The following is a 9,878-nucleotide window of genomic DNA, read 5'->3' as shown; positions in this document are numbered from 1 at the left end:
GTCCCCCAGGGCAGCCGCGATCCTTGCTGTGCCCTGATGCTCGGCTTGGAAAGCCGCTTCCAGGGGAACGTTTTTTCAAAGCAGGTGGAAACGGAAGCGGAAATAGCAGCCATGCTGCAGCAGAGGAGATGCCGGGGCCTGGTGCAGCTCCACGGGCACCCCACTGCTCGTGCAGGGTGTGGAATAGGTTCACGGGGAGGGGACAGAGAGTCCCCCGTCCCCAGAAGGTCTGGAGGGTTCTCTCATGCCAAGGAGAAGAGCTGCGTGGGATCTGACTGCCTGTGTGACCAGTGGAGGCAAGGGCTCATCCCACCACTTCCCACCATGATCCCGTTCACTTTGGAGTCAAACAGAACGGTTCCTGTAAACCTTTTCCTTTTGGATGCTATTGTTTTGTCAAGGAAACTCCAACTGTTTGAAGGGGGATTGATTCAGAGGGGCTTTCTCTTGTGCTCTGGTTCAGTTGACTCAGTCCCTGGAAAACCCCACCTTTCTTGGGTAGTTGCTCAGCTTTTGCCTCACCTGGTCCTCCAGAGAGAGCAGTCTCTGCTCCACCAGCCCTGTCCTCTTCACCCGGTCCAAGTCCAGCAGCTCTGCCAGTACGTCAACCCTGGAGGGACAGTGCAGAGGGGAACACCCTCAGGCAGCCACCCCTGCACTAATCCCAACTCTTTCCTGCCCAGGACACTGGAGGACAGAAGGATGTCCCTGTCTCAGGAGTGCCGGTACCTCTGTGCAATGTCTCGGATCTTCTGCTCCATGTTCTGCTTCTCCTGGCACTGCTGGTGCTGCAGGTAGTTCTCCTTCAGGTACATCTCCCAAGAGAGGAGGGCAGCTTCTTCATTCTTCTCCAGCTTCTCTTCTGCCAGAGGAAGGGGACAGCAGTGCTGTCAGATCCCTGGGCGTCCCAAACCCCTGTGCTGTAGCCCAGACGCCAAGCCTGGTGCCGTGGTGCATGGTGCCATGCCCCAGGGAGGGGGCAAAGGGCAGGAGGGGAGGTGCTGGTCCTCACTGAGCTGTTTGTGGTGCGTGGACGGCCTGCGGAGCAAGCCTCGCCGGACCAGGATCTGCAGGTGGTTGAGGAGGATGAAGGGTGGAGGTGCGGGTGGGCGGCTGTGGTACTCCTCGATCAGGTCGTGCCGCTGGAACTTCCAGATCTGGTCCGTGTGCTGCTGGACCTGCTGGAAGGTGTAGCTGGGGCAGAGCCCAGGCGTCAGCCATGCCATGGGGATGAGGGGCACATCGTGTCTGCATGGTGCCCCGGCTCCTACCCGTTTCCCTGATGAACCCTGGCCTGCACCTGCTACTTCCACCATATCTATAACCCCACAAAGCGCCCCTGTGCTCGGGTCAGCATGTGCCCCGGGACCCTCTTCATGCTTTTTCAGTGTGTCGGTGCCCTGGCCATGACCAAGCCTGCAAGCCAAGCCAGCTCGATCCACTGTCAGGACCACGGTGCCAAGTCAAACTCACTTGAACATGGCGATGAGGAGGTTGAGGAGGAGGATGTTGGTGAAGAGCAGGTACAGGCACAGTAAGATGACCGTCAACCATTCTGGGAAGATGGGTTTCTTGTTGTCCTCATTTGTCTCTGGGCACTTGGGCTTGTAGGGATCAGTCCCGTTGGGGCTACACTGGTCAATGTTGAAGTTGACACCTGAAAGAGAGCACAGCATGCCTCTGCTGCAGCCAAACCTCACGGCATCTCAGGGAGCACGTTGTGCTCTCTGAAAGCAGCTAGCACCAAGGGACCTTAGCACCGGGCAGGGATTTGACCTTGATCCGCATCACCCCAAGTGCTCTGCTCGCTGCCACCAGCTTTGCAGCTGTGGCACTGAGCTTGATCGACTCATGCTCCTGTGTCTTGGCTACTGTGCTCTCTTGACCGCTTGGGCAGGTGCAGTCCCTGGGTTTGCATTGGTGGCAACGGTCCCACCGTGCCGGAGCAGGGCTCCATCTCCACGCCCTGTCGTTGCTCCCCTCTGGCCTAACATTGTGCTTGGAGAGGAACCCTGTGCAGGACTTCCATGGGCCAACATGGCAGGAGCTAGGCAGACTGCGGCATGAGCTTGGTACCCCTCAGCTTCACCACAGCCACCCTGCTGATGCCACAGGTGTCCCTTACCATCGATGTAGGAGGGAATCTGCCCGAAGATGGTCAGGTAGGAGTGGTAGACTACGCCACGGAAAAGCCACTCTACACGTTCCTCGTTGTGGATCAGGATGGCCTGTTTGGCAACGCCAAAGGACACCACCCACACTGCTAGCAGGAAGAGGAAGAAGAAGACATCCTTCATCTGCAAAGACAGAGGGGAAGTAAAATTGTGTCCTGGAGCAAACCCCACTGCAGGATAGGACAACACGGGTGGCACATCCGTCCCATGCAGCCACCCTGGCAGGACGGCGGGGAGCTCTCACCATGCGCTTCACAATGATGATCTTGGGCCCCAGCGTTTTACTGACTGTGAAAATGTGCATCAGACGCAGGCAGAAAATGATAAAAGCCAGTGACAGTATGATGCGCCCAGGATATAAAGTTGACGGGATCAGCCTGGGCACAGAAGAGAGGAAAGGAAACATCTCAGTGCCACCAGTGTGGGTTTTTTCTGATCTCGCAGCATTACATTTCTGCAGTATCGGTGAGCTTCCCCAGCGTGCTGGGTGAGAGTTGTGGCATGAAAAACATCTCTTCTAGAAGCAGCTGAAAGCAGAGGCAAATTGGTCAGAATTAATCGCATGACCACGAAAACCTTCATTGGCCTTTGGAAGAAGAAATTGCAATTAAAAAACCTGCACAATTCTCACTCTCGTTTTGTAGCCTACGGCTGTGGCTTGAGCCTGTGCCCTGCCAGGCAAGTGGCTCTGCAGCTCACCTGCAAGTCAGCCCTGTGATAAAGACTAGGATGGCACAGATATCCAACTTATTCCAGAAGTCCTTGAAGTACAGGGAAGCCATTTTCACAACTCCAAACCCATCTGGATCATGCAGCAACTGTTGGGAAGAGAAGAGAGGTTGGTACTTCAGCAAAAGCCTTGTGAGATACTCATGTGCCTTGTAGAGAGGAGGGACCGCACCGACTTGCTGACCATCACTGGACCTTCTTGCTTACCTGAAGTTAACCTGAGCCTACAGGATTTTCTATAGGGGCATGGAAGGAGCATGGGGAGAGATACCTGAGACATGGAGCTCTTTAGCCTGGTGAAGAAAGGCACTGAGGTGTTGAAGCAAAAGCTGAAAAGAATCAAACATCAAGCAAAGCCTGGAAATGCTTCTGGGAATAAATGCCCAAGGAAGGAGGGAGGGCCTCCATCTCCTGATGTTTTCAGCTCAAAACAGCATGTCATTCTGCAAGTCAAACACTGGCACAGGCTGCCCAGGGAGGTGGTGGAGTCACTGGAGGTGTTCAAAAAACGTGTGGACGTGGCAGTTCGGGACATGGTTTAGTGGGCATGGTGGTGTTGGGTTGATGGTTGCACTTGATGATCTTAAAGGTCTTTTCCAACCTTAATGATTCTGTGATTCTGTGAAGTACCTGGGGCCAGGCCAGAGGCAGCCAAGGAGGTTCCTGGCCTCAGAGATGGGGAGATCTGGCAGTCCCTTGTGCTGTGACCTCTCTGAATGGATAGTGACATGAGAAGCACCATGGGAACGTGAGCTATGCGGGACCTTCCAGGAGCACCCAGCGGGGTGTCTCTCCCTCCTCTCACCTCCCCCAGCTTCTGCTCTGCCTGCCCCGTACCTGGCGGATCTCCTCGCAAACCAGGGAGAAGAGCCAGAAGTAGATGAGGTACTCCCGCCAGGACGGCAACGGCTGGAAGTCGACCATCAGGACGTAGGCGAAGAGCAGGAGGAAGGTGAAGTAAGAGAGGATGTTCATGTGGAAGATGACAACAGGTGCCGTGAAGAAGGCTCGGAGGCGCGTCAGGCAGCCCACAGGCTGCAACCTCTTCTCCCTGCAGGGAGCAGGAGTGGAAGCGGGGCTCAGCTGCCCAGGGAGATGCCACAGCAGCTTCTCCCAGCCGGCCTTGGTGCATGCATGCCCCGGCTGCAAGAAGTACCTGAAGGTGATGAGGCTGGTGTAGAGAAGTGGGAAGAACAGCATGCACGCAATCACTCGCCAAAGCCCGTTGTCCACGCACATCTTCCCCCACCAGACTTTGGTCAGAAAGGCCTGTGAGGAGGGAGGAAGAGGAGTGCTGGTTACAGGAGCCGCCCCAACAGAGCGGGGCTGCAGGGCAGAGCACCACTGCTGCCAACGAGGAACCCTGGATCTGGGGCAGGGGACACTCACGCACTTCCCCTCCAAGCACCACTGCTGGAACCTACCTGGACACCCCCATGGGACACAAAATTCATGTTCTTGGCCTCCAGCGCCAACTGCAGACAGGTTGTCTTCCCCCAGGCCTCAGAGACACGGGTGAGGAGCTTCTGGGCTCTCTCTTCATCCTTGCGGTAGCAGTCTGTGAACACGCCTGGCCAGGCAGGGACCAGGGAGACAGGGCTGAGCTCCAGGGCCAGCTTGGTGCTTGGCAAGGCGCCCGCAGAGTCACCAGGATCTGGACATTGCACCACGCAGTGGCACCTGCTGCGCTCCCAACCACCACCCGGGCACAGCCCTGGCAGCACCACGACCCTGACCGTGATGAGAAGACCCTTGCTTGGCACCCCCACCCCACCCATCACCCCTAGACATCTCCTGGGCGAAGCTAGCCAGCCCTGCAGGGCGTGAGAGAGGTTCCGCGTTGCTGGTCCCCTCCTGCTCACCGATCGCCTTGTGCTCGAACTGCTCGGCCAGGGCCAGCATGTCATCGGTGGTGTCAGTGTCTTCCTCCTCCTTGGCCAGCTCCTTCAGGATCTTGCTGCAGGCCAGCGCGGCCGCCATGCAGTCCTGGCTCTGGAGCGGAAGAGGCCAGAGAGAGCACGGGGCTCTGCGCACTATCCTGCAAGTCACGGCAGTCCCACGGAGGGGAAGGAGGGTGTCCCAAGCAGATGGATGGACAGCTTGCCACAACAAGGGCGCCGGGGCAGTAGGTAACCCACCACCACGGGGAAGCTGGGGACACCCCTGCTCTCCTAGTGGGAAGCCTGAGGTGACGGGACAGTGTGACTCCACGGCTCTGCACGGCACACTCGCCGTGCCGCCGGCCATGCTGCCCCTTGCCCCAAGGATGCTGTTTATGGGTGGAAGCCTCCCCACCCCAGCTGCCGTGCCCCGTGTCCTGCCTGCGGTGTGCCGAGCTCACTCTCAGCCTTTGCCAAGAAAATCACACTTCTGGCCCAGCACATCAGCTCTGCCTGCGGCGTGCATTTTGGCTGGGAAGGGAGGGCCCTGGCATCATGGTGTGTGTCTGGGGGTGAACACCGCGTGCCCGCAGGCTCACTAGCCGGCTCCTGTGTGGCCGGGGGTCAGGCTCAGGCACTGCCATGGGCCAGCTCGCCTGCTGTCCCAAATGCCAGTAGGTGCAACCTTCCCTCCTGGGGCTGGGAGGTTTGGCTCCAGCGGAGCCTCTCAGCTGGGACCGACAGCTCTGGGCTGTGATACCTGGGCCCAAATGATTTCTGCCAGCTCCTTGCGGTTCTGCACCACAGCCCAGATAAGCAGGTCGCGGACTGGGTCCACAGTGAAGGTGACTCGGCCGGCAGAGCGCCTGTAGAGGGACCGGAGACTTGACCCCTGAACCTGCAAGGTGTGCGATGGTCAGACCTGTTCCTCTGCCAGGAGGCTGCAGAAAGCAGCCAGCTCCGCAGTGCAAAGCCACCCCCAAACCCTGGCTGCCTGCCTCCACCACCCATGGAAGGGCCTTGGCTGCAGACAGCCAGGTGGCCAAGGCTGGACTCATCCTGGAAGTGCCGCTTTTCCTAGGGCCAGGGTCATGGGGGGATGTGCCCATCCTGGCCAGTGCACCCACCCCACTGGGTCCTGCCCACCAGAGTCACGCAGCCACGTGGTGCTATGGCTGTAGGAGCGTGGGAGTCACACCTTGAATGTGGGGCAGATGACTTGGGCAGAGCTTTAAGGGACTTTGACTGGGATTCTTGAGCAGGCAAGAGGACAGAGACCCAGCTGCAACCTCCAGGACAGTTTCTTGAGCCAGTGTCCCCCTCCCTAATGCGACCCCACCACCATGTAACCTGGAGATGCGTACATTCAGCTTGATGTGTGGGACGGGGATGGAGAGCCGGGGCCGCTCTGTGTCCTTGGACTTGGGGTAAAGAGGCTGTGTGGAGCCGCCCAGGAGCTCCCGCAGCACCTGGGAGACGTGGTGCAGTTGGATTCTTGGCATTTTGGAGCCAGCGGTGTGCTCCCTCTCCTCCAGCAGGACCTTCTGCAGCTTGCTGTGGAACAGGCAGGATGGCGCCACGTTGTCGTAGAGGTAAACCAGGGTGTCCCAGGTGACAAACTCCTTGAGTCGCACTCCCTGCTCCAGGAACAGCTTCACAAACTCTGGCTTGTTGGAGATCAGGGCGGCTGCCATCACGGGGTGGAGATCTGTGGGCTGGCAGGCCAGAGGCAGAGGTGAGGGACTCCATGGCCCCAGAGCAGGGCCCCGCCATGCTCCTCACTCACATGGGGGGAAGATTTCATCCCTGAGCACACAAGGAGTTTCTGGGTGTGAGAGAGTGGCTGGGAGGTACTGAGGGACAGACTTCTGGGTTAGCATGCCCTTTCCTCTGGCAGAGAAGCCCAGTTCCCCTGGCTGCTGGGTGGAGCGATGGGGTAGGGGAGAGGGCAGACCCTCCTTCCCCAGCTCACGAGGATGCACCATACGAATGAACAGGACCTCACGGGCTTGTCCGCCTCGCACCGCTCTTTAGCTGAAGGGTCATAGTGCTGCCAGCTGAATCTCAGCCACGGGGAGACCGGCTGCTCCCAATGGCCACCCAGTTCAGCCTTTGTGGGGTTTTCCTTTCCAAGGCAACCTTTGATGCGCTCAGAAGTGAAAACAAAGCCCATGGGTAAGGGGGGTGCATGTCTGTCCTGGCATGATGGTACCTGCTGACCTTCTGCCACAGTTTGGTTTCAGCCTCAGCTTTTCACACCAGACACATCGGTCTGGGGCTGCAGCACCTTGCAACAGCCCTGGACTGCACTGACTAATCCAAGAGCCTGCCTCGACCTCCGTTCCCTACAAAAGTGTAGATCGTGTCCAGGCTGTGCATTTTCACACCACCAAGTATTTCTAGTCTGGGATCCTGTACCTCACTAGCCCTTCCCAGCCCCACGAAAGGTATGTGAGCTCGGGGAATCCAAACTGTCGAACGTAAGAGGAAAATCCCTTCCAAGTGCCACAGCCCCAGCAGAAATGACAGAGAACCCTGCTCAGTTTTGACTCCTCAACAGCTGGATCAGGCATGGGATGGGAGAGCTGGCTAGTGCTGCTCCCTGCCCCACTCTGTAGTAAAGTTTGAGCAGGGAAGCGCCAGGCTGAGTGAGATGAGTTTAGGCACAAGTTGCCATTTTACAACGTGACCTGACCACAGGGCAGAGCTGGCAAGAGGTATTTTTGGCTCTAGGTTGGTGAGTTGTCTTTAAAAGGCACTGGTTTTGAACAAAATACCAATCAGTCTCCTTTGTAAACAATTATAAGCCAAATAGGACCTTTACAAGCAATGAATTGCAGGGTGTGCTCACCCTTGCTTTGGGTGTTTGAGTGCACTTTTGAAAGACAGGACAGATTAAGAGCCCTGGCAATGTAGTGGGAGTTTAGGGTGCAAGAGAAATACCCTCAAAAACTCTGCCTAGGCACAGCCGAGGTGAGCAGTGCCCTCAATATCCACAGTCCTCAAGTGGCACCTGACAAGCTGTAAGCCTGACCAGACAAGCAGCACAGGTACTCCCTTACCTTCCACTCATGGTCATCCGTGAAGATCTCACTTCGAGCAATGTCCACCCTGTTCCAGGCCACAGCTAGCTTCAGCTGGTGGTCCCAGTTCTCACGACCAAAGTGGTCCTGGTTTCGGGATGCTGCATGCAAAGTGCATGTGTTAGAACAGAAGATCATTTCCGTGGTGAGGAGATACAACCTGGAAGCCCCTTGGAGGCCTGGCCCTTTGGGAGAAACTTCCCTCCCTGATCAGCTCAGCATCACAAGCTTTGGGGACCCCTTTGGTGATGACATAAGTCAAGCAGCTGCAGGAGGTGACTTGTGATCCCCCATACGATTCATCTCGCCCCATCCTCCCTGGCAGCTCCCCACCCCTCACCTTTGAGCAGGGCCTGGAGGATGGCCACATCCACGTCCTGCTGGCCATATTTGCCCTCTCTGAAAATGGTCAGGAGCTGCCGGCTCCGCACGATGTCTTGGATCTACAAGGAGAGCCGTGGGCAAGCAATCATCATCAGCATCTCCCCCCTGCCGCGTCCCGCAGCCCCCTGGCCTGTGTGGGGCAATTCCTTGCTCCCCTCGGGTTGCCTACAGACACCTGTGCTGTGTCTCCCAGCCTGGGTGGGGCTGGTCCCAAGTGGTACCTCTCTGCCCAAAGGGAGCAGGCAATGGAGGAGCAGAGCTCGAGCCCTTGGGGTGCCCATGAGGACAATGCTGAGCATGGCTGGGGGGAGATGGATGGTCGATGGAAGATGAAACTTCATGCTGGGAGCCTTGCTGCTCATAGGCAAGGACCCCTGGGGACCCCTTTGATCTCCACAAGCTCAGCAAGAGGAGCTGTCTCTCTGCAAGAGGCTCACCTTCTTGGTCCACTCCACCAGCTTGCCCTCAGTGAAGAGCTCATAGGTGTCGTGGAAGAACACACTCAGCTTCTTCTGGATCAAGGCGATGGTTATCTTGGGCACAGGCAGGCTGGCCACCTGTGCGATGACATCAGCCACACGCCCAGACCCTTCCACAATCACACAGGGGGTCCCGTTGGTGATGGCATTGTAGATGGTCTGCAACAGAGCGGAGAGGCTGGTCCTGATGCCACCCAGAAGCCAGCAGACCCTCTCTGAGCCTGAGACCCACACCGCTGCTCCACAGCACTCCTGTCCAGCTGCATTTTGGCTAGTGTGGCACCACGCTCGCACCGACACCGGAGAGCAGCCCCCCGGGCCAGGAGCTGCCCTCTCCCACCAGCCCCCCACCTCAGCTCTGCTGGGAGCGGGCAGGAGCAGTTCCTTACGTCGAGTGTCCCAGGGCCTCCTTCCAGCACCACACACACGATGGGGATCTTGATGGCGACACCTGTGGGGAAGCAGAGCCCAGAGTCACCTCCCTGTGGGGCAGCCCCCCTCCCATGCAGCTGAATGCGGCCACCCCTCTGCAGGTGTGAAAGTCAAGGTGGGAGTACTGCCCCTGACATGCCAGGCTCCAGGAGAGAGGGGAGACAATCTCCTGGTTGTCATGCCGGTGGAGCCTGTGCGTGCCTGTGTTAGAACTGAAGATCATTTGCACAGCAAGAAGATACCACCTGGGATCCCCTGGGAGGCCTGGCCCTTTGCCGGTCAGCTCGGCATCACAAGGTTTGGGGACCCTTTTGGTGATGCCATAAGTGAAACAGCTGGCAGAGAAAGGCTCTTTGATTTGTGTCACTGAGGAAGCAGGTTCCAGATTTACCATGACAACCTTCTCAAACCCCTTGCCTGGATCCTCTAAGGAAGCCGCAGCTTCCCCCCACAGCCTCCCCTTTCACTGGAGCCCGGGATGGGCACCCCTTACCAATGGATGGCCCATCCCGCCTGGTGCCCTCCCCTGCCTGAGGCCTGGCTGTGTGTTGCTGTTACCTCCTTTCACCTTGGTCTGCTCCGAAATGAACTTCTCCAGTCTGGTCCTCAGGGGGATTTCCACCCCATACCTCCCGTGGGTCCCATCGTCTACCAGGATGAAGTGGGAGTGGTTGCTGTCCAGGCATGACAGGCTGCCTTGGTTCTCCTCGTCCACTG

The 9,878-nt window shown here is 57.8% G+C and overlaps 1 protein-coding gene across 1 annotated transcript in view; it reads right to left on the bottom strand.

The window, feature by feature from the left end:
* Window positions 1-522: 522 nt before the first annotated feature.
* The window catches only part of TRPM2 (transient receptor potential cation channel, subfamily M, member 2), a gene marked incomplete at its 3' end in the record, with an annotated part of 12,324 nt that continues 2,968 nt past the window's right edge, over window positions 523-9,878 (bottom strand). Inside the window, exons 6-23 of the mRNA XM_010292838.1 lie at window positions 9,720-9,878; window positions 9,119-9,180; window positions 8,688-8,888; window positions 8,207-8,309; window positions 7,846-7,967; window positions 6,148-6,498; window positions 5,544-5,681; window positions 4,766-4,895; window positions 4,328-4,473; window positions 4,060-4,172; window positions 3,741-3,954; window positions 2,874-2,992; window positions 2,419-2,551; window positions 2,126-2,297; window positions 1,474-1,657; window positions 1,013-1,194; window positions 730-862; window positions 523-610 (exon numbers count right to left, since the gene is read on the bottom strand). The exon at window positions 9,720-9,878 is cut by the window's right edge and continues 43 nt beyond it. Of these exons, the coding sequence (XP_010291140.1) occupies window positions 523-610; window positions 730-862; window positions 1,013-1,194; window positions 1,474-1,657; window positions 2,126-2,297; window positions 2,419-2,551; window positions 2,874-2,992; window positions 3,741-3,954; window positions 4,060-4,172; window positions 4,328-4,473; window positions 4,766-4,895; window positions 5,544-5,681; window positions 6,148-6,498; window positions 7,846-7,967; window positions 8,207-8,309; window positions 8,688-8,888; window positions 9,119-9,180; window positions 9,720-9,878 (2,750 nt within the window). The remainder of the gene's footprint in view (window positions 611-729; window positions 863-1,012; window positions 1,195-1,473; window positions 1,658-2,125; window positions 2,298-2,418; window positions 2,552-2,873; window positions 2,993-3,740; window positions 3,955-4,059; window positions 4,173-4,327; window positions 4,474-4,765; window positions 4,896-5,543; window positions 5,682-6,147; window positions 6,499-7,845; window positions 7,968-8,206; window positions 8,310-8,687; window positions 8,889-9,118; window positions 9,181-9,719) is intronic.

The sequence above is a fragment of the Phaethon lepturus genome, unplaced genomic scaffold (assembly GCF_000687285.1).
Source record: "Phaethon lepturus isolate BGI_N335 unplaced genomic scaffold, ASM68728v1 scaffold45268, whole genome shotgun sequence".
Lineage (NCBI taxonomy): Eukaryota > Metazoa > Chordata > Aves > Phaethontiformes > Phaethontidae > Phaethon > Phaethon lepturus.
This window is presented reverse-complemented; position numbering and strand designations above follow the sequence as displayed.